This window comes from Nerophis ophidion, linkage group LG09 (genome assembly GCF_033978795.1).
Source record: "Nerophis ophidion isolate RoL-2023_Sa linkage group LG09, RoL_Noph_v1.0, whole genome shotgun sequence".
In the NCBI taxonomy this organism is placed as follows: Eukaryota; Metazoa; Chordata; class Actinopteri; order Syngnathiformes; family Syngnathidae; genus Nerophis; species Nerophis ophidion.
In genome coordinates this window covers 12,804,371-12,829,164 of record NC_084619.1, presented here as the reverse complement: position 1 = coordinate 12,829,164, position 24,794 = coordinate 12,804,371, and the positions used below count along the sequence as shown (strand labels likewise).

Sequence of the window (24,794 nt, the reverse complement as noted above, 5' to 3'; positions counted from 1 at the left end):
TGTACCCCGCCTACCGCCCGAATGCAACTGAGAAAGGACAAATTTAAAAGAATGAATAAAAATAGACACTTTTTGTTTTTTTACTTGTGACATCCCGCGGGCTAGATTTTGGATTTGGATTTTGGCCGGATCCGGCCCACGGTCCGTAATTTGGGTACCGCTGCTGTACAGTCTTCACTTTATTGCAGCGGCCCGTTTTCTGGCTGCCCTCAGTCTCCTCTTCAATAAAATGTGTTTTTTTTACAAACAGGGCAGCACGGTGGCAGAGGGGTCAGTGCGTCTGCCTCACAATACGAAGGTCCTGAGTAGTCCTGGGTTCAATCCTGGGCTCGGGATCTTTCTGTGTGGAGTTTGCATGTTCTCCCCGTGACTGCGTGGGTTCCTCCCACTTCCAAAGACATGCACCTGGGGATAGGTTGATTGGCAACACTAAATTGGCCCTAGTGTGTTAATGTTGTCTGTCTATCTGTGTTGGCCCTGTGATGAGGTGGCGACTTGTCCAGGGTGTATGCTGCCTACCGCCCGAATGCAACTGAGAAAGGACAGATTTAAAAAAAATAAAAATAAAATAAACACATTTTTTGTTTTTTTACTTGTGATATCCCGCGGGCTAGATTTTGGATTTGGATTTTTGCCGGATCCGGCCCACATTCCGTAGTTTGGGGACCGTTGCTGCACAGTCTTCACTTTGTTGCAGTGGCCCGTTTTCTGGCTGCCCTCAGTCTCCTCTTGAATAAAACGTGTTTGTTTAGTTTAGTGAAGTGAACTATATTTATATAACACTTTTTCTCTAGTGACTCAAAGCGCTTTACATAGTGAAACCCAATATCTAAGTTACATTTAAACCAGTGTGGGTGGCACTGGGAGCAGGTGGGTAAAGTGTCTTGCCCAAGGACACAACGGCAGTGACTAGGATGGTGGAAGCGGGGATCAAACCTGCAACCCTCAAGTTGCTGGCACAGCCACTCAACCAAACGAGCAATACCACCGCAAACACTGTTGTTCTCCTTCGTTGTTTGTTGACTGAGGTGTTCTTGCTAATCCCTACTGTTTCTTTGGTGGTTTGGAAAATAATCCTGAATAACATTAATCAGAATCAGAAGTACTAACATTGTCATTCTGCATTTGACCGCATATTTGTTAACGCACGGATCAGTTATTATGGCGTTGCAGTTCCCTTGCATACTGGAGACCTCCCCGCAGGCTGTAAAAACATTATGGCTCAATTAATACTCGACGTGACAGCTAATCTTGCAGTTTTGCAGGTACAAATTTGTAGCCAGTGATAAAATTGCCACAGGGTGCAGGGCCTGCATTTGCAGTCTTGACATTTTTATGCAGTTGATGTTTTTAAAGCAACACTATGCTGTAATTTGACCAGAAAATTAGAGCCTTAAATACATTTTGACGTGTTTTATAACTGGCCCTTGTGTTGTGTTAACGCTAACGTTACGGCTCGGAGTTTTATCCATGTTATTCCAATAATGGTTATTCGCCCCGTTTGTATTTCAGATCATAACACAAGTGAGCAAAAGCAAGCCTGCAAGAAGCATGAGCTTTATGTCAGCTTCCGTGATCTGGGTTGGCAGGTAGGACACATCTATTTAAGCAAAATACAAATAACGTCGCACATAATCGAGTCATAAATGAAAAAATACTCTCCCCACGCAGGACTGGATCATAGCGCCTGAAGGCTACGCCGCTTTTTACTGTGACGGCGAATGCTCTTTCCCACTCAACGCGCACATGAACGCAACAAATCACGCCATTGTCCAAACCCTGGTGAGTTCTCGCTCCACATTTGACATGTCTTTGTCATCCTCCTGTTCTCCACAGCGGTGATTCATGTCTAAGCCACAACATTCTCACCTCGCTTTCTGCTGCTTTTAGGTCCATTTAATGTTTCCTGAAAACGTGCCAAAGCCGTGCTGCGCTCCCACCAAACTCAACGCTATTTCAGTGCTTTACTTCGACGACAGCTCCAACGTCATCCTCAAGAAGTATCGAAATATGGTGGTGAGGTCTTGTGGTTGCCATTAGTTTAATTTATGTTCTTTGCAACGTTTGGGAAACACATCAGGCTGGGGATATGATGTGCTTGTACAGTGTTATGTATATAAAGTTTTATTACCTAATTTATTCTCTGTTCACAAATAGCACTGAATACTGTGATATTTAAATGATTAGCAATAATGTAGATTCCACATTGTGCTTATCGATCATAATTATGTCCGTTGGCATATATTCCTTTCTATAAATCATCACTTCACTGGAATCATTAAGAGACACCCTTTTAAAGGCCTACTGAAATGAGATTTTCTTATTTAAACGAAGATAGCAGGTCCATTCTATGTGTCATACTTGATCTTTTCTCGATATTGCCATATTTTTGCTGAAAGGATTTAGTAGAGAACATCGACGATAATGTTTGCAACTTTTGGTCGCTAATAAAAAAGCCGTGCCTGTACCGGAAGTAGCAGACGATGTGCGCGTGACGTCACGGGTTGTAGGGCTCCTCACATTGTTTATAATCATAGCCTCCAGCAGCAAGAGGTATTAGGACCGAGAAAGCGACAATTTCCCTATTAATTTGAGCGAGGATGAAAGATTCGTGGATGAGGAAATTTAGAGTGAAGGACTAGAAAAAAAACAAAAAAAGGCGATTGCAGTGGGAGCGATTCAGATGTTATTAGACACATTTACTAGGATAATACTGGAAAATCCCTTATCTGCCCATTGTGTTGCTAGTGTTTTAGTGAGATTAAATAGTACCTGAAAGTCGGAGGGCTGTGGCCACGGGTGTGTTGACCGCGAGTGTCTCTGAGGGAAGTCACACAGCTGCAGGAGGACGGAAGCTCCGCTGATGTCTCCGGTGAGAGCCGACTTATTACCACAATTTTCTCACCGAAAACTGCCGGTTGACGTGGTCGGGATCCATGTTCGTTTGACCGCTCTGTTCCATAGTAAAGGTTCACCTTCGGGAATTTTAAACAAGGAAACACTGTGTGTTTGTGTGGCTAAAGGCTAAAAGCTTCCCACCTCCATCTTTCTACTTTGACTTCTCCATTATTAATTGAACAAATTGCAAAATATTAAGCAACACAGATGTCCAGAATACTGTGTAATTATGCGATTAAAGCAGACTACTTATAGATTGGATCGGGCTGGAAAATAATGTCCGCTACAACCCGAAACGTCAAACGCAAGCGTCATCATACCGCGACGTTTTCAACAGGACACTTTGCGGGAAATTTAAAATTGCAATTTAGTAAACTAAAAAGACCGTATTGGCATGTGTTGCAATGTTAATATTTCATCATTGATATATAAACTATCAGACTGCGTGGTCGGTAGTAGTGGGTTTCAGTAGGCCTTTAAGGTCTTCATAACTTTGCCAAGTCATTTTCTATTTATTCTATTGCAAATCCGCTCTTTTGAAGCGAGGATGTTTTTAGAAATACACCAAAAACGTTAAGCCCGCAACTTGAGGTGACTGGAAGAAAATGTGACTTTAATCCTCATCTTTTATCGCCGTTGCTAGTTTTTGTTTCTTTCACCTTTCCACATGAAATTGTCAATGATCTATTGTTCACTTGACTTTACCGAAGATGTCATCTTTTTACGTCAGAAAGGTGTCTTATTCCTCTGTGACCCTACTTTATGTGATCTTTGGACAAAGTATATCCCAATGTAAAGTTTTGAGTATTTTTAATAAATATATCATTTCTAAACTGTAATATTTTCTTTTTCTTGACTTGATAAATCCAAACCGTCCAATTGCGATGGAGTCAATGTTCTGGGAATACGACATGACAATTATTAGAAATTTCTTGCATTTTTTTTTTATAAAACCAGTGAAGTTGGCACGTTGAATAAATACAGAATACAATGATTTGCAAATCCCTTTCAACCTTTATTCAATTGAAGAGACTGCAAAAACAAGACACTTAATGTTCGAACTGAAAAACTTTTTTTTTTTTTATACAAATAATCATTAACTTAGAATTTAATGGCAACAACATGTTGCAAACAATTTGGCACAGGGGCATTTTTACCACTGTGTTACATGGCCTTTTCTTTTAACACTCAGTAAACGTTTAGGAACTGAGACCATTTTTTGAAGCTTTTCAGGTGGAATTCTTTCCCATTATTGCTTGATGTACAGCTTAAGTTGTTCAACAGTCCGGGGTCTCCGTTGTCGAATTTTACGCTTTATAATACGCCACACATTTTCAATAGGAGACAGGTCTGGACTACAGGCAGGCCAGTCTAGTACCCGCACTCTTTTACTACGAAGCCACACAGTTCTAACGTGCAGAATGTGGCTTGGCATTGTCTTGCTGAAATAAGCAGGAGCGTCCATGGTAACGTTGCTTGGATGGCAACATATGTTGCTCCAAAACCTGTATGTAACTTTCAGCATTATTGGTGCCTTCACAGATGTGTAAGCTACCCATGCCTTGGGCACTAATGCACCCCCATACCATCACAGATGCTGGCTTTTGAACTGTGTGCTTATAACAGTCCGGATGGTTATTGTCCTCTCTGGTGTGGAGGACACAACGTCCACAGTTTCCAAAAACAATTAGAAATTTAGACTCGTCAGACCACAGAACACTTTTCTACTTTGCATCAGTCCATTTTAAACCAGTTCGGGCCCAGCGAAGCTGGCGGCGTTTCTTGGTGTTGTTGATAAATGGCTTTAGCTTTGCATAGTAGAGTTTTAACTTGCACTTACACTGGTTTTCTGAAGTGTTCCTGAGCCCATGTGGTGATATTCTTTACACACTGATGTCACTTTTTGATGCAGTACTGCCCGAGGCATCGAAGGTGTGTATTACCATCGCGTAAGTGCAGTGATTTCTCCAAATTCTCTGAACCTTTTGATATTACCGACTGTAAATGGTGAGATCCCTAAATTCCTTGCAATAGCTTATTGACAAATGTTGTTCTTAAAATTTGCTCACACATTTGTTCACAAAGTGGTGACATACGCCCCATCTTTGTGTGTGAATGACTGAGCATGTCATGGAAGCTGCTTTCATACCCAATCATGGCACCCACCTATTCCTAATTAGCCTGTTTCACCTGTGGGATGTTCCAGATAAGTGTTTGATGAGAATTACTCAACTTTCTCAGTCTTATTTGCCACTTGCGCCAGCATTATTGAAACATGTTGCAGGCATCAAATTCAAAATGAGCTAATTATTGCAAAAAATAAGTGTTCCAGTTCGAACGTTAAGTATTTTGTTTTTGCAGTCTATTCAATTGAATATAAATAAATAAATGATAAATGGGTTGTACTTGTATAGCGCTTTTCTACCTTCAAGGTACTCAAAGCGCTTTGACACTACTTCCACATTTACCCATTCACACACTGATGGAGGGAGCTGCCATGCAAGGCGCTAACCAGCACCCATCAGGAGCAAGGGTGAAGTCTCTTGCTCAGGACAGAACGGACGTGACGAGGTTGGTACTAGGTGGGGATTGAACCAGGGACCCTCAGGTTGCACACGGCCACTCTTACACTGCGCCCCGCTGCCCCACAATATAGGTTGAAAGGGATTTGCAAATCATTGAATTCTATTTTTGTTTGCAATTTACACGATGTGCCAACTTCACTGGTTTTGGGTTTTGCATTTATGTCCAGCGCTGTGTTTTTATTTTTGTTTCCATTTTCTGTTTGCCTCATTTTTGTCACTATTTTTTCCTGTCTGAGTGGTGGGTCCCTTTACCTGTCCTTGATTGGCAATCAGGACACACCTTTTCCTGGTTGCCAATCAGGAGGCGTTTTATGCCATTCTGCTTTGTGCCCCATGTTGCGTAGCTTAGTGACTTTTAGCCTTTTGTCGTGCGCTTCGCTTTTGTACCGTTGTTTGTTTTAATTAAATACATTTTACCTGCATTTCACCGGCCGTCTTTGCATCCTGGGGTCCAAACCAACAACACCCACATCAAAACATAACAAGGACCTGGATAATGAATGTATTCACACGCACTTTCCTTAGTGGCCTCCACTCTAATCAGACACTGTGTCTTTTCTAAAATAAAAATGTGTGGTACTTGTCCAGGCTGTCTTGAAATAATCGTGGAATTTAAATTAGACCCCATTCCTCCGCTGTGGGAGGAAGGTGATTTAATACCTACTGAGACTCTGTACAGCAGGTGTGCTGGGAAGGTAAGTGTATTCTTTAAATATTGGTAAAATACTCTTGTGTGCAGACAAATAGTTTACGGAAAGGGTGCCTAACCAATTGGCCTCCTAGGGCCAAAGTGAAAATCTGCCAAAAAACAATTAAAATAAATATGAGTTAGTAGAAATTGTCACATAGTTGTGTGCCGAGTTCATGCAACTCTGCATCTTTTCCATACATTTTCAACCTCAACACATTCTGAAAGGTCATGTTCTTCCATTTTTTCAATTTCCAGGTGTTTTTTGTAACCATTTCCTCCTAGATATTTCATCCGATCGCTTTCAAACTTTACCTGGATAGATTAAACATATGGAGGATGCTAAATTGTGTTGGGTTTCGGTTTTCATTATAGGACGTGGGGTAGAGATGCGCGATTTGCGGTCTTATCCGTGGAGTCTGTGGATAAACCGCGGGTCGGGCGGGTGACATGACGTAAAAATAGATTTTAATTAGATTCGGGCGGGTGGCGGTTGAACCATCCGGAAATATTTGTCAATCTTGTTTGGTGTGGCTTCACAGCGTGGCGCATATTAGTAAGTGTAAAAGTTGTTTATATCACAACCATCAGTGTACTCTGTGTCACCCAGTATGCCTTTCAATCTTGTACGTGTGATTGCGGAAGCTGCACACATGTTGCCAGACTAACAATCGGTTTGTACATGTTGTTGAATGTGTCTAAGGCAATGGCTTCACGGCACGCCCATATTCTTGTCATCAGGATGAACGCCAATTGGATTATTGCGAGAACGTTAGCGGCCCTAATTGTCTTCGTTACTCTGTGAAACGGGTTTTAACAGCTCTGTAAGTGGTAAAGGTGGCCAACCTCTGATGTATTTCAGCGGGCGGGTGGCAGGCGGATGAGTTTCTGATAAAATGTTGGTTCGGGTGGACGGCAGGTGGATGACGACTTTGGTGATGCGGTTGCGGATGATATAATTGCCTATCCGTGCATCTCTAACGTGGGGAAAGCATGGCAACCAAGATTATCCTTCTTCAATGAGCAGCAAAACCTGACAACTTTACCAAAGACCAGGATTCTAAAGTTAAAATGCAACTATTTCACCTGTAAAAAAAAAAAAAAAAAAATCTATAGATTTTAGTGGCAGCTCAGTCACAACAATTTTACTGTAAGATTTACTGTGCTTTTATACCAGTGGTTCTTAACCTTGTTGGAGGTACCGAACCCTGTTAGTTTCATTTGCACATTCACCGAACCGTTCTTGGGGAAAAATGTTTTTGTTTTTTTCTAATTCAAGACAAAGTTATGTGTTTTTGGTAACATTTTAGTATGGAGAACATATTCTAAGTAACAAAGATTTAATTTAGATGTTGTTGGACACTAGGGGAACATGTCTAAATAACAAAGACTTAATTTGGAGTTATTTGGTTAGGGTTAGGGTTAGAGATTTAGGGTATAAAGTGGCCATGCCGAATAAGGCATTAATAAGTACTTACTAATGACTAGTTAATCAATCAATCAATCAATGTTTATTTATACAGCCCTAGATCACACATGTCTCAAAGGACTGTACAAACCACTACGACTACGACATCCTTAGAAGAACCCACATAAGGGCAAGGAAAACTCACACCCAGTGGGACGCCAGTGACCGAAAGCAATGGATGTCGAGCGGGTCTAAAATGATACTGTGAAAGTTCAATCCATAGTGGCTCCAACACAGCCGCGAGAGTTCAGTTCAAAGCGGATCCAAGACTGCAGCGAGAGTCCCGTCCACAGGAAACCATCCCAAGTGGAGTCGGATCAGCGTCGTAGAGATGTCCTCAACCGATACACAGGCGAGCGGTCCATCCTGGGTCCCGACTCTGGACAGCCAGTACTTCATCCATGCTCATCAGAACGGACCCCCTCCACAAGGGAGGAGGGGACAGAGGAGAAAAAGAAAAGAAGCGGCAGATCAACTGGTCTAAAAAGGAGGTCTATTTAAAGGCTAGAGTATACAAATGAGTTTTAAGGTGAGACTTAAATGCTTCTACTGAGGTAGCATCTCGAACTATTACCGGGAGGGCATTCCAGAGTACTGGAGCCCGAACATAAAACGCTCTATAGCCCGCAGATTTTCTTTGGGCTTCAGAAATCACTAATAAGCCAGAGTCTTTTGAACGCAGATTTCTTGCCGGGACATATGGTACGATACAATCCGCAAGATAGGATGGAGCTAGACCGTGTAGTATTTTATACGTAAGTAGTAAAACCTTAAAGTCACATCTTAAGTGCACAGGAAGCCAGTGCAGGTGAGCCAGTATAGGCCTATAATGATCAAACTTTCTTGTTCTTCTCAGAAGTCTTGCAGCCGCATTTTGTACCAACTGTAATCGTTTAATGCTAGACATGGGGAGACCCGAAAATAATACGTTACAGTAATCGAGACGAGACGTAACAAATGCATGGATAGTGATCTCAGCATCTTTAGTGGACAAAATGGAGCGAATTTTAGCGATATTACGGAGATATTAGTTAAGAGCCAATATGTTACTAATTTGCATGTTAATAAGCAACTAATTAATAGTGAATATTTGTAGTGAGTCTTATTCTGCGTTGTGTAGTTTTTTAAATAGGTGACACTCCACCATTCCGTCGTTTTATCATTTATTGGACACCTTTGTTGGAAACATGAAACACATACACAGGTCTCTACTTTTCTGGCGGAGTGATACCTCATCAGCAAAAGTCTGATAGAAGAGGAGGTAAACAACATTCATTCATATAAAAATAATAATTTAAATTACAATAACAAAAATGTTTTATCACAAAAAAAAAATAATACACAAATCCACATACCTTTGTTGGAAACATGAAACACATACACAGGTCTTTACTTTTCTGGCGGAGTGATACCTGCGTAAATACCATGTGTAATTATGACCAAACATTTCAAACATTCGACGCTCTAATCCTGACTTAACAAAATTGTGCATAAAAAAATACTTAAAACAACACATCACTTATACCTACAACATTAATGTTTTAACTTTTAAAGTATTATGAAAGTTTAGAAATAATATTTACACAAGAAATACAGCGCAATGAAGAAATATTACCTCATCAGCAAAAGTCCGATTGAAGAGGAAGTAAATATCCGAAAAAAACGCAGAGTCACTTCCTGCACTGGACATCCGGTTCTTCAAAATAAAACTAGTACTTCAAAATAAAACATAACACCCTGTCTCGTTCATAATATAGCGCAACAACATCACACTATTACATTTATCCCCCATGCTAAAGTGTTACCATGTTTTTTTACTGGTCACAAAATGAACCGTGCAAGAACATCACCTTGTTCAAAGAACAAAACCGACACTAAACTCACACTAGACTGCATAAAGTCACAACAAATTACACACCTGCAAATCAGTGTGAATTCTGCTGTTGCCGTATCCATAATACGCAGATAGGGAGAAGTTTTTATTAAGACGATGAGTCGGGTGTGTTTTGACCTCTGCCGAACTCCTGAGGCCGAGTCACCGAACCCCTAGGGTTCGATCGAACCCGGGTTAAGAACCACTGTTTCATACCAAATTAATGTATTTTGAAAAGCTGTACCATTTTAACAGTACCACTGTTACTGTGTACCAACAGTTTTTTTCCCCTAATATATATTTTAGAGGCATATTTTTTACAGTGCATTACTATAAATTCAAAAACAGCATCACTTTTTTTTTTACCGTAAAATTCTGGCGACAGAGCTGCTACTTTTTTACGGTAAAATATACATGTTCCCTGTTCTTACAGGGCATTACGGTGAGTGAAAATATGGCACCACTAATGATTTTACAGTACATTTCTAGCACTCGAGTTGCCAGGTGACAATAACGCCTCCTGACTTTTTTTTTTTATAGTGTAGCCTTGCGGACATGCCATCAAAGGGCCTTTGGCCGGCCCAAAAAAATGAGACGATGGGCCAAAATTGGCCCGCGGGCCCCACTTTGAGCATCCCTGGTTTATTGAGAGTCAGCGATAATTTCTATCTACCTCCAATTTTGGTGGTCACAAAAGAACAATGCTGCTTCCTGGTGTGATATAATGTAAACTAAACAAATGACTGTATTTTGGCTCAGCTCCCACATCTCTTAAATGCCTACTGAAATGAGATTTTCTTATTTAAACGGGGATAGCAGGTCCATTCTATGTGTCATACTTGATCATTTCGCGATATTGCCATATTTTTGCTGAAAGGATTTAGTAGAGAACATCGACGATAAAGTTCGCAACTTTTGGTCGCTAATAAAAAAGCCTTGCCTTTACCGGAAGTAGCAGACGATGTGCGCGTGACGTCACTGGTTGTAGGGCTCCTCACATCCTCACATTGTTTACAATCATAGCCACCAGCAGCTAGAGCGAGGATGAAAGATTCGTGGATGAGGATAGTGAGAGTGAAGGACTAGAAAAAAAAAAAAAGGCGAGGGCAGTGAGAGCGATTCAGATGTTATTAGACACATTTACTAGGATAATTCTGGAAAATCCCTTATCTGCCTATTGTGTTAGTAGTGTTTTAGTGAGATTATATGGTACCTGAAAGTCAGAGGAGTGTGGCCACGGGTGTGGTGACCGCCAGTATCTCCGGTGGGAGGACGCAAGCTCCGCTCATGTCTACGGTAAGAGCCGACTTATTACCACAATTTTCTCACCGAAAATGCGAGAAAATTGACCGCTCTGTTCCATAGTAAAGCTTCACCTTCGGGAATTTTAAAAAAGGAAACACCGGCTGTGTTTGTGTTGCTAAAGGCTAAAAGCTTCCAACCTCCATCTTTCTACTTTGACTTCTCCATTATTAATTGAACAAATTGCAAAATATTAGGCAACACAGATGTCCAGAATACTGCGTAATTATGCGATTAAAGCAGACTATTTATAGCTTGGATCGGGCTGGAAAAAAATGTCCGCTACGACCGGTGACGTCAAACGCATGCGTCATCATACCGCCACGTTTTAAAATTGCAATTTAGTCAACTAAAAAGGCTGTATTGGCATGTGTTGCAATGTTAATATTTCATCATTGATATATAAACTATCAGACTGCGTGGTCGGTAGTAGTGGGTTTCAGTAGGCCTTTAATCTAAAAAATCAATTTGTCTGCACCATAATATTTTACTAATAGTGTTGGAAAGATGTTTCTACATGGAGGACGTGCTTGAGGCTCTTCAAGACTCGCTGTTGTCAGACCGGAAACTCTTGCCGGCCGAACCGCGCAGTCAGCCAACTGGAACTTGGACACGGTGCCTCACCCCAGAGGTGTAGCGTTTCCTTTGCAGGGGTAATAACCCTTTCACTAGTTTGCATACTGAAACTTTGTTATGATTTTTATTTTCTCTATTTAACCAAGTGTGTGTTCTCGGTGCTTTTCCATTCAGAGTCGAGAACCTCAGTAACTCAGGTTTACACCACAGTTTAGCCTTTTTTTAAGGTGGAAAAGTCGCAAATTCTGAATTAGTTTTTAATTTATATATGTTAATGAAGTTAATTAATTAACTCATATTATGTTTTGCATGTGGTAAATGTTTTCATTCATCTGGGAGGAAGCAAACCACCAGTTGAAATTGTAGGTATTTCACTTTGGGCATAGGGCCCTCTAGTGAAGTGAAGTGAATTATATTTATATAGCGCTTTTTCTCTAGTGACTCAAAGCGCTTTACATAGTGAAACCCAATATCTAATTCTTACATTTAAAGCAGTGTGGGTGGCACTGGGAGCAGGTGGGTAAAGTGTCTTGCCCAAGGACACAACGGCAGTGACTAGGATGGCGGAAGCGGGGATCGAACCTGCAACCCTCAAGTTGCTGACACGGTCGTTCTACCAACCGAGCTATACCGTCCCTTTAGTACTGACATTTATGTGTGGATTGTAGGGCTGCAACTAACGATTAATTTGATAATTAATCTGTTGATTATTACTTCGATTAATAATCGGATGAAAGAGACATACTACATTTCTATCCTTTCCAATACTTTATTTAAAAAAACAGCATACTGGCACCATGTCCTTTCGACTTGCCAAATAAAAGAAGGCAAGTGTTACGAAAATGTTATTTTTTTTAATAAAGTGCACCATTGTCCTGCACGATAGCAATAATTTTTCTTAGGAGAATTTCAAACCTATTCCAACCATTCTGATAATATTGGATGCAGAATGTCTTTCCTCTAGTGCAGGGGTAGGGTACCTATAGCTCTAGAGCCAGACGTGGCTCTTTTGATGCCTGCACCTGGCTCTCAGATAAATCTTAGCTGACATTAACATGATAAGTAATGAATAATTCTGCTGGTAGTCACAGTGTCAAAAATAACGTTCAAAATATAAAACATTCTCATGCATTTTAATCCCTCCATCTGGCTTTTACCGCACCTGTTCAAGAAGTCGCATTAATGGTAAGAAGTATTTTATTTATTGTTGGTTCGCTTCAGAATAACAGTGGTATTAAAAAGAATAAGACTTATTTTATTATACTCTAAAAATGTCGTTTTTACTTACAAATGCACACATTTAGTTGTGTTCAGTCTTAAAAAAATATTATATGGCTCTCAAGGAAGTACTTTTTAAAATATTTGGCTTGTATGGCTCTCTCAGCCAAAAAGGTTCCCGACCCCTGCTCTAGTGGCATGGTCGTAAGGCAAATTGTCTTCGTATTCCATTCGTCTCCAATGTAGTGGCATGTATTTATTTCCAAGGTAGGCTTCCGTGGCTACACTTGTCCACACCTCAGAAGTGAGAGCAATTTTGCTCTGGGTGGCTCTTATGTCAGTCTACACTGCATGAAATGTCTGCTCGTACTTCCTCTCCATCAGTTTGGTAAAAGGGTTCCTCGAGGAAAGAGTGTAACCAGGGTTGAGGACGTGAATCATTTGTCTAAAACCTTCATCTTCCACCTTTGATAGTCGCCTCATGTGAGTTAGCAACATATTCAGGATAGCATCAGTCAGGGCAGCCGCTCGCCGTGGTGTGCACACCTTCCTTTGTACCAAGTCACTAATGGTGGTTTGTTTCTTTCTGAAATGAGAGAAACCATATTATGAACGTACATAGTCGCATCATTTACATGTAACTCAATACATACCCAGTTGATTTAATTGCAGCCCTAGTGGATTGGAATAATTCTCGCGGAAGAAAAGGCAATAAAACATTGGTATGCAAAGGTGATGGCCATATCCGTGAGAAGAGACTACATGTTTAGCCTAATGACAGTATCTGAGGCCATGTTTACACTAAGTCGTAATTACTTAGCCTATGCCCCGCTTTAGCCATACTAAACCGTCGTTTAAGGTGCCCCTCCTTGGACAAATTCTTACAGGGGTAAGTCAGCCGGGTATTTCTTGAATCTCCGGCACTTAGCTTCGTATGGACTCATTGATCGTTTACAAAGTGAGTTCGGAGAGGAAGTGACGTCAGAAATAACACGCCACAGCTAGCTTCCTAATAAAGTGGTTTCATAACAACCGGAGCTAACCACTGGAAATATGGAGGCGAGTCATCCAGACATGCCCGTGTTTCTCCTTCTTCTACATGTACAGACGCTTGTGGGAATCACACATGAATACCTTAAGAGAAAGCGATTGCAGCTATTCGGTATACAACACTTCTCAGACGGCAAGAGAACTTTCGAATGTCCAGGTCAGCTGTGATTCTACTTACCGAAAAACTTTTTCCATTTGTCGAAGGAGAGTCAACGAGAATGCGGGCTCCCATGGATGTGATAATAAAGGTACAGTGTGCTTTTTTGTCCAATCATTGGTATGTGTTCAACTACAAAACCATTCTGGGTATCACTCCATCTTATCTGTCTTGTCTTTTAACAAAGAAACAAGGAAGTCGCAATCTTCGTTCAATGAATGTTCTGCAATTTGTCGTTGCCAAAGGAACAACTGAACTGGGCAAGAAAGCATTTAGGTTTTCAGCACCGAAGGCTTGGAATAACCTATAATTAAATCTTCAACTTCAAACCCTTGCTACATTAAATGAGTTTCAAGCTTCTGTGAAAGGATTGCAGTCTACCTGGTCTGTATGCACATGTGTTATGTGAGCATGTTTTAATGTTGTAAATGTAATGCTTTATGTGTTGTTTACTGTTTTTAATGTAACTTTGCTGCTGCCCTCTTGGCTAGGTCTCCCTTGGAAAAGATATCTTTGATCTCAAAGGGATATTACTTGGTTAAATTAAGGCTAAATAAAAATAATTTGTATCACCTGGCCGTCGAGGGAGGACTAAGGTAAATGGCGAAAGCGTTATTGTCCGCCAGGTATGTTGCGGACTCAACGTCTAGGTCCAGAGTATGTAAAGTCACCAAAAACAAATGGCCAATGAAGGTGAAGGCAAAAGAGCGAAGAGTGTCTTGACCAGATATCTAGATCCCTAGTTTGATTGTTGTAAAATATTCTTTATCACATTGTGTACTTTCACATGTTTATTAAAATTTTCATTAATTTATGATGGCTCAGGTGTGATTCCCTACAATAGGGCTCCTCAGACCACTGGATTGTATTTAATTGCAATACCACAACACTAAATATAGTTCAGATAAATAACATTAAAGAACTTTCACACAAAGCAACACCGGAGGTGAACATGACATGCGCATTTTCTACGCATGCAAATTAGGCTGCGTTGCGCCGGCACAAAGTGTATATATATATATATATATATATATATGTATATATGTATATGTATATATAATGTGTGTGTGGGAAAAATCACAAGACTACTTCATCTCTACAGAACTGTTTCATGAGGGGTTCCGTCTATCGTCAGAAAATCTCCTGACAATTGAGGGAACCCCTCATGAAACAGTTCTGTAGAGATGAAGTAATCTTGTGATTTTTGCCACACACACATATATTGCGCTCTACCACGGTATCGAGCACTATTCTCTGGATGTCTAATTAAGACATATATATATATATATATATACACACATACATACATACATACATATATATATATATATATATATATATATATATATATATATATATATATATATATATATATATATATTATGTATATATATATATATATATATACACACACACACCATATATATATACACACTGTATATATATACAGTATATATATATATATATATATATATATATATATATATATATATATATATATATATATATATATATATATATATATATATATATAAATATATATATATATATGTATATATATATACGCATGCATGCACGCACACACGCACACACAATTTTTGTATTTGTTACCTTCTTGTGACCTCCAAAAAATGCCTACCTCTTTAAGACCACCCTTTGTAGATATATAAAGATTTGTATTTACAACAGTAACAATATATACATAGAATGCAAACATAAAAAATGTAAGCTTTTACTAAAAATATTTTTTGTTTATTTTTTTTTGTTTGTCATTGGTTTTTAATCTTCATTAATTACTTTAAGTTATTACAGTATGTCTTTATGTACATATATAATTTGTTTTCATAATTTTGGCCAAAGAGGGCCAATTGTTTTTTTGTTTTTTTTTTAACTTACAATTGTTATTTCATATGTTGACCAGAGGGGGAGCACTTTTAAAACCGATAGACAGTCAATTTGAAAAATTCCTCCTTTTTGGGACCACCCTAATTTTGATGGATTTCACCACCAGGTTTGCAAATGAGACACTCCATTACAGTGTTTTTCAACTACTGTGCCGCTGACAGATTGTCTGGTGTGCCGTGGGAGATGAGATGATGTCATTTCGATGAATTGGGTCAAAAATATTTTTTGCAAACCAGTAATTATGATCCGCAAATGTGCTGTTGTTGAGTGTGTCTGTACTGTCTACAGCTCAGCAGATTAACCATGTAATACTCTTCCATATAAGAAGGTAGCAACAGGTAGTTAATTGCTTCGTAGATGTCGGGAACATGGTTTGTTGTGATCACAATATGCATACAACAGCAGAAGGCAGCGTGCAGGTAAAAAGGTATCTAACGCTTTAACCAAAAAATAAACAAAAGGCGAGTTCTGCTAAGAAAAGGCATTGAAGCTTAGGGGTAGCCATGCAAAACTAAACTAAAACTGTACTGGCTGCAAAGTAAACACAAACAGAATGCTGGACGACAGCAAAGACTTTCAGCGTGTGGAGCAGCAGATGGCGTCCACAAACTACATCAGTACATGACATGACAACCAACAACAAAATAGGAGCGCAAGACAAGAACTAAAACACTACACAGAGGAAAACACCAACAAAGTCAAAATAAGTCACGGCCTGGTATGACAGATCGTGACAGTACACCTACTTTGAGACAAGAGCTATAATGATGCATGGTTGGTTATGGTTTGAATTTATATCCAACAATTTCGAGAACTACTTTTTAATGTCAATATCGGCTGCTGGGTTTCATTTTTTTTATGTTTTTCGCTAGTGGTGTGCTTCTGGATTTTTCCAATGAAAAAAATGTGCCTTGGCTCGAAAAAGGTTGAAAAACACTGCTCTATTAAATGCAATGGTTTTTCCTTATTCGGACCATGATTTTGGTCCTAACTTGTTCACCGGTCCTCATATGGAAGGTACTTTACCTTGTTGATGTCTCAAGAAGGGTAGAAACACACACACACACACACACACACACACACACACACACACACACACACACACACACACACACACACCCACACACACACACACAAACACAAATTTTGACAATCTGCTGTACAATATGTGTGTATTTGGGTCCTATTTTTAGGAACATTAACACAAAAACCTCACAATAATGTCTGATTGAATGCTAAAATCGTTATGACAAACAGCCCTAAAAAACGAAATGGAATATTTAATTTTCTACTGAACGAGACACCTAGAAAGTACATGAAAATAAAGAATGTGTTATGATTAACAAGGAATGATACAACACTGAATATTGACAACATATGAACGTCGCTCTTCTTTTACTTCTCACATCCCTTCTCGATCGATATTATTTACAATCAAGAGAAACACAACAAAAATGCAACAAATACGGCAAAATATGAACGCTAAGCGTAAAGAAAACCCACCTAAAATCTAATATATCACTTTTCTTGCAGAACTTTTTTGTAAAAATCTCCTTCCGCGTCTGTCCCTGACACCCGCATTTCAGGCCGTCCGCTCTGGAAAACACTCTGTGGAAACGCTCCACACCCACACTGCTTTGTGCCACGTCTGAGCTGCTGTGACTTAGACGACCATAGTAACTAATATAACATGCCCACACGCAGATTCCAACCATTTAAATACTTTGTATAGGTCAAGACTTACGGTAATTTGAAAACATCACTGCACATCATAATGGCAGCTAGTTTCCGTTTTAATCATCTAAAATAATTATATGGGAATGTCCGGTGGGCCAGATTGAAATGCTTAAAGGGGAACATTATCACCAGACCTATGTAAGCGTCAATATATACCTTGATGTTGCAGAAAAAAGAACATATGTTTTTTTAACCAATTTCCGAACTCTAAAAGGGTGAATTTGGCGATTCAAACGCCTTTCAATTGTTTGCTGTCGGAGCAATGACCTTTCACCCGTGACATCACAACAGGAAGTAATCCGCCATTTTCTCAAGCACGTTACACACACCAAGACAAATCAACTCTGTTATTTTCCGTTTTTTCGACTGTTTTCCGTAACTTGGAGAGATCATGCCTCGTCGGTGTGTTGTCGGAGGGTGTAACAACACGATCAGGGACGGATTCAAGTTGACTCACGTGGAGTGTGCTGATCAGACATATCAATGGTCACGGCATGCTAATCGATGCTAACATGCTATTTAGGCTAACCGTATGTACATATTTTTCATCATTATGCCTCATTGGTAGGTATATTTGCATCCAGCCTTTCCCTCCACCCACATATAATGCCAAACAAACACATACCAATCGACAGATTCAAGTTGCACCGCACCAGTGGTCAAAAGATGCGAAAGTCCCTCGCACACTTTACCGACGATAGCGATGCTACGACAGAGATGGCACAGAGCTGTGTGGATATCCTGCGACACTCAAAGCAGATGCATTTCCAATGATAAAGTCAACGAAATCACAAAGGTGAGTTTTGTTGATGTTATTGACTTATGTGCTAATCAGACGTATTTGCTCACGGCATGACTGCCAGCTAATCAATGCTAACATGCTATTTAGGCTAGCTGTATGTACATATTGCATCATTATGCCTCATTTGTAGCTATATTTACATCCAGCCTTTCCCTCCACCCACATTTAATGCCAAACAAACACATACCAATAGTGCACCGCACCAGTGGTCAAAATATGCGAAGGTCCCTCGCTCACTTTACCGACGATAGTGATGCTACGACAGAGATGGCACAGAAATGTGTGGATATCCTGCGACACTCAAAGCAGATGCATTTCCAATGATAAAGTCAACAAAATCCCAAAGGTGAGTTTTGTTGATGTTATCGAATTATGTGCTAATCAAACATATTTGCTCACAGCATGACTGCCAGCTAATCGATGCTAACATGCTATTTAGGCTAGCTGTATGTACATATTGCATCATTATGCCTCATTTGTAATATCGCTAAAATTCACTCCATTTTGTCCCCTAAAGACGCTGAGATCATTATCCATGCGTTTGTTACATCTCGTCTCGATTACTGTAATGTATTATTTTCGGGTCTCCCCATGTCTAGCATTAAAAGATTACAGTTGGTACAAAATGCGGCTGCTAGACTTTTGACAAGAACAAGAAAGTTTGATCACAATACGCCTGTACTGGCTCACCTGCACTGGCTTCCTGTGCACTTAAGATGTGACTTTAAGGTTTTACTACTTACGTATAAAATACTACACGGTCTAGCTCCATCCTATCTTGCCGATTGTATTTTACCATATGTCCCGGCAAGAAATCTGCGTTCAAAAGACACCGGCTTATTGGTGATTCCTAAAGCCCAAAAAAAGTCTGCGGGCTATAGAGCGTTTTCCGTTCGGGCTCCAGTACTCTGGAATGCCCTCCCGGTAACAGTTCGAGATGCTACCTCAGTAGAAGCCTTTAAGTCTCACCTTAAAACTCATTTGTATACTCTAGCCTTTAAATAGACTTCCTCTTTAGACCAGTTGATCTGCCGCTTATTTTCTTTTTCTCCTATGTCACCCCCTCCTATGTCCGGCTGTGTTGGAGCCACTGTGGATTGAACTTTCACAGTATGTTAGACCCGCTCGACATCCGTTGCTTTCGGTCCCCTGGGGGGGGGTTGCCCACATCTGAGGTCCCCTCCAAGGTTTCTCATAGTCAGCATTGTCACTGGCGTCCCACTGGGTGTGAATTCTCCCTGCCCACTGGGTGTGAGTTTTCCTTGCCCTTGTGTGGGTTCTTTCGAGGATTTGTGATTTAGGGCTATATAAATAAACATTGATTGATTGATTGTAGCTATATTTACATCCAGCCTTTCCCTCCACCCACATTTAATGCCAAACAAACACATACCAATAGTTGCTTAGAAGGCGATCGCCGTATTCGTTCTTGCTTCCTCCTGTTCCGCTGTCTGTCGTGATATGGCTCAATAGCTTCAGTTTCTTCTTCAATTTCGTTTTCGCTATCTGCCTCCACACTCCAACCATCCGTTTCAATACATGCGTAATCTGTTGAATAGCTTGCGCCGCTGAAATCCGAGTCTGAATCCGAGCTACTATGCTATACCTTTCTGTGCTATCCGCCATCTTTGTTTGTGGTGATGTCAGGCTGTGACGTCACAGGAAAATGGACGGGTGGATATAAAGCCCTTTTTCGGGATATTGCGTGACGGGTAAAATTTTGAAAAAAACTTTGAAAAACAAAATAAGCCACGGGAAACGGAGTTTTATTGGTTTTTACCCTTCTGAAATTGTGATAATGTTCCCCTTTAACGGGACCCATGCCCAGGTCTGCTGTAAACAAAGCAGGAAATAACAAGATATCTGCCCCACTGTCGTTATTGTGTTAATAACCAATGCTTTAGGAGCAGTAACATGAATTCTGTTACAACTACCACGCTCTCTGGCATACTTCCCTGGCTGATGGCACCGTTCCCAAATTTTGTCAGCTCCATCGACAGCCTCAACAACAACTTTAATGACGCCTTGCGCAACGCCATTGCAAATGTACTGTAGCACAGTTAAAACTTAAAAAGGCCCGTAAGAGGTGTACCCCCTGGTTCATGGAAGAAACCAGCGCTTTTAAACAATCATGTAAAAAGCAGGAACGCAAATGGTGTGCAACTAAACTAGAGGTATTTTCTCTGGCATGGAGCGATAGATTAATAAATTATAAACACGATTATTACCTCAGCTAAAACTAATTATTAGTCTAATCTCAAACACCTCGTAAAAATAATCCTAAATATTTGTTTGCACAGTAGCATGACGAACCCTACGAAAGGTTTTCTCATAGTAGCTCCACACTCTTGGCTGACGGCTTTATACAAACCCCGTTTCCATATGAGTTGGGAAATTGTGTTAGATGTAAATATAAACGGAATACAATGATTTGCAAATCATTTTCAACCCATATTCAGTTGAATATGCTACAAAGACAACATATTTGATGTTCAAACTGATAAACTTTTTTTTTTTTTCAAATAATCCTTAACTTTAGAATCTGATGCCAGCAACATGTGACGAAGAAGTTGGGAAAGGTGGCAATAAATACTGATAAAGTTGAGGATTGCTCATCAAACACTTATTTGGAACATCCCACAGGTGTGCAGGCTAATTGGAAACAGGTGGGTGCCATGATTGGATATAAAAACAGCTTCGCTAAAAATGCTCAGTCTTTCACAAGAAAGCATGGGGCGAGGTACACTCCTGTGTCCACAACTGCATGAGCAAATAGTCAAACAGTTTAAGAACAACGTTTCTCAAAGTGCAATTGCAAGAAATTTAGGGATTTCAACATCAACGGTCCATAATATCATCAAAAGGTTCAGAGAATCTGGAGAAATCACTCCACGTAAGCGGTAAACATTGAATGACGGTGACCCTCGATCCCTCAGACGGCACTGTATCAAAAACCAACATCAATCTCTTAAGGATATCACCACATGGGCTCAGGATCACTTTAGAGAACCACTGTCACTAAATACATTTGGTCGCTACTTCTGTAAGTGCAAGTAAAAGCTCTACTATGCAAAGTGAAAGCCATTTATCAACAACATCCAGAAATGCCGCCAGCTTCTCAGGGCCCGAGATCATCTAAGATGGACTGATGCAAAGTGGAAAAGTGTTTTGTGGTCTGACGAGTCCAATTTCAAATTATTTTTTGAAAATATTCCACATTGTGTCATCCGGACCAAAGGGGAAGCGAAGCATCCAGACTGTTATCAACGCAAAGTTCAAAAGCCAGCATCTGTGATGGTATGGGGGTCTATTAGTGCCCAAGGCATGGGTAACTTACACATCTGTGAAGGCACCATTAATGCTGAAAGGTACATGCAGGTTTTGGAACAACATGTGCTGCCATCTGAGCGCCGTCTTTTTCATGGACACCCCTGCTTATTTCAGCAAGACAATGCCAAGCCACATTCAGCACGTGTTACAACAGCGTGGCTTCGTAAAAAAAGAGTGTGGGTACTTTCCTGGCCTGCCTGCAGTCCAGACCTGTCTCCCATCAAAAATGTGTGGCGCATTATAAAGCGTAAAATACGACAGCGGAGACCCCGGACTGTTGAACGACTGAAGCTCTACATAAAACAAGAATGGGAAAGAATTCCACTTTCAAAGGCTTCATCTTTTGTGGGATGATTCCCCTAGGGAAGTGCACTTTTTTTTTTAAATTTTGCCTTTTGTTCATAACCATTATGAAATACAAGACAATGGATGGATTTTAAAAAATCTAAATATTAAAGAAACATAAATAAAAGTCCGCTGTAAGCCAATGGGAGCTCCACTATTCCACCCATAAAATCCAATAAAGAACCATTGATGAAGCGCCAACAATACTCCATTTACATTTTTCTGACTGGAATATCAACTAAGTATTATTTATATTGTTATTATCCTACTTCTCTGTGAGTGCTTTGAGTGTTTAGGAAAGTGCGATATAAATTATTTTTATTATTATTATTATTATTATTATTATTATAAGAACTTACGCAGTCAAACTCTTTATAGTGGCGCCGTAATCACTTCCCGTGTGCCGCTGTTTACATCATCGACTTATCAGCTGCTTCCTTGCTTCCTTACTCCCTGTAAGTTTATTTCAGATCATAAATCATGCATCACACCTGGACAGAAGGTGGCTGTTAAAATAATTTGACAAGCTGGGACATGTTGACAGCCATAAAGGACCTGGAACTGGCGAGGACGAGACACCACCATTGTACGGAATATGTACTGAACTGTGAAATCTACTAATAAAAGTTTCAATCAATCAATCAATCAATCAAACCACGAAAAGCACTCCTTTGCCTTCCACCTTGTGTCTTTGTGAAGATTATGAGTCATTCTTCATCTAAATGAGAATATATGAACGTCTTGGCAGTCGGCATCCTAACGACAGCATACATTGTACAGTAAGTTATGTTTTATTGTATTTTTTGGCTCTCCTGAAGTCTGCAGTGAGTAATAATTGGTGATGAAGAAAAATTCATGTGCCACATATATTTAAAATAATCAAAACACGTAAATATTAAAGGTTATTATACATGTCCCTGTTACTACATTACATATATACTTACATCATGTATATAAAACCCTAATGGAGCTGTTTGGATGTTTTTTTAAAGACTCCATAGGCAGAATTGAACGGCTCCCATAGGTACCATAGTATGCATTTATTTAATATTTTGAATGCATTGAAAAAAAATCCACCAGTTGTCATGTCTTTCATAAATATCTTCTATAGTGGTCAATGCTACTGTAGTATTCATGTCTCTATTTGCATCCCTGAAAATAATTCATTTAGGACTTTAAAAAAATGTTTAATATACTTACTACGCCGAATAGTCGAACCTCGGATTCAGGAGGAACAGTGTGGTTTTCGTCCTGGTCGTGGAACTGTTGACCAGCTCTATACTCTCGGCAGGGTTCTTGAGGGTGCATGGGAGTTTGCCCAACCAGTCTACATGTGCTTTGTGGACTTGGAGAAGGCATTCGTCCGTGTCCCTAGGGAAGTCCTGTGGGGAGTGTTCAGAGAGTATGGGGTATCGGACTGTCTTATTGTGGCAGTCCGATCCCTGTATGATCAGTGTCAGAGCTTGGTCCGCATTGCTGGCAGTAAGTCGGACACGTTTCCAGTGAGGGTTGGACTCCGCCAAGGCTGCCCTTTGTCACCGATTCTGTTCATAACTTTTATGGAAAGAATTTCTAGGTGCAGTCAAGGCATTGAGGGGTTCCGGTTTGGTGGCCGCGGGATTAGGTCTCTGCTTTTTGCAGACGATGTGGTCCTGTTGGCTTCATCTGGCCGGGATCTTCAGCTCTCACTGGATCGGTTCGCAGCCGAGTGTGAAGCGGCCGGAATGAGAATCAGCCCCTCCAAATCCGAGTCCATGGTTCTCTCCCGGAAAAGGGTGGAGTGCCATCTCCGGGTTGGGGAGGAGACCCTGCCCCAAGTGGAGGAGTTCAAGTACCTAGGAGTCTTGTTCACGAGTGGGGGAAGAGTGGATCGTGAGATCGACAGGCGGATCGGTGCGGCGTCTTCAGTAATGCGGACGTTGTACCGATCCGTTGTGGTGAAGAAAGAGCTGAGCCGGAAGGCAAAGCTCTCAATTTACCGATCGATCTACGTTCCCATCCTCACCTATGGTCATGAGCTTTGGGTCATGACCGAGAGGATAAGATCACGGGTACAAGCGGCCGAAATGAGTTTCCTCCGTCGTGTGGAGATAGGGTGAGAAGCTCTGCCATCCGGGAGGAACTCAAAGTAAAGCCGCTGCTCCTCCACATCGAGAGGAGCCACATGAGGTGGTTCGGGCATCTGGTCAGGATGCCACCCGAACTCCTCCCTAGGGAGGTGTTTAGGGCACGTCCAACCGGTAGGAGGCCACGGGGAAGACCCAGGACACGTTGGGAAGACTATGTCTCCCGGCTGGCCTGGGAACGCCTCGGGATCCCCCGGGAAGAGCTAGACGAAGTGGCTGGGGAGAGGGAAGTCTGGGCTTCCGTGCTTAGGCTGCTGCCCGCGCGACCCGACCTCGGATGAGCGGAAGAAGATGGATGGATGGATGGATAATATACTTTTAAAACATTTGAAAAAATCCTAAAAATTCCGGGATGTGGTGAAGTCGCAGTATTTGAAGCTCAATGTGGTGAGAGACCACTGTGTAAAGAAATACAGTAGTTTGTATCCACTTATTTGTGATAATGAATGGGTTATACTTGTATAGTGCTTTTCTACCTTCAAGGTACTCAAAGCGCTTGGACACTATGTCCACATTCATCCATTCACATACATCTTCACACACACATTCAAACACTGAAGTATCTTGCTCAAGGACAGAACAGACGTGACTACGTTGGTAGAAGCTGGGGATCGAACCAGGAACCATCAGGTTGCCAGCATGGCCACTCTCCCAACCGCGCCAGGCTGCCCCCCGTACTTTTAACATGCATTGGACTACAAAACACTTCAAAAATGTCAAAAACTGAAATAATT

General features: G+C 40.8%; 1 protein-coding gene and 1 long non-coding RNA gene across 2 annotated transcripts in view; one reads left to right on the top strand and one right to left on the bottom strand.

The window, feature by feature from the left end:
* The window catches only part of bmp5 (bone morphogenetic protein 5), a 51,923-nt gene extending 48,186 nt beyond the window's left edge, over positions 1-3,737 (top strand). The window contains exons 5-7 of the mRNA XM_061910343.1: positions 1,513-1,589; positions 1,672-1,782; positions 1,891-3,737. Coding sequence (XP_061766327.1) covers positions 1,513-1,589; positions 1,672-1,782; positions 1,891-2,040 — 338 coding nt within the window. The 3' untranslated portion in view covers positions 2,041-3,737. The remainder of the gene's footprint in view (positions 1-1,512; positions 1,590-1,671; positions 1,783-1,890) is intronic.
* LOC133559043 (uncharacterized) overlaps positions 1-19,896 on the bottom strand; it is a 42,570-nt gene extending 22,674 nt beyond the window's left edge. Inside the window, exons 1-2 of the long non-coding RNA XR_009808078.1 lie at positions 19,653-19,896; positions 8,995-13,194 (exon numbers count right to left, since the gene is read on the bottom strand). This is a non-coding gene — a long non-coding RNA (uncharacterized LOC133559043). The remainder of the gene's footprint in view (positions 1-8,994; positions 13,195-19,652) is intronic.
* Between the last annotated feature and the right edge of the window lie 4,898 nt (positions 19,897-24,794).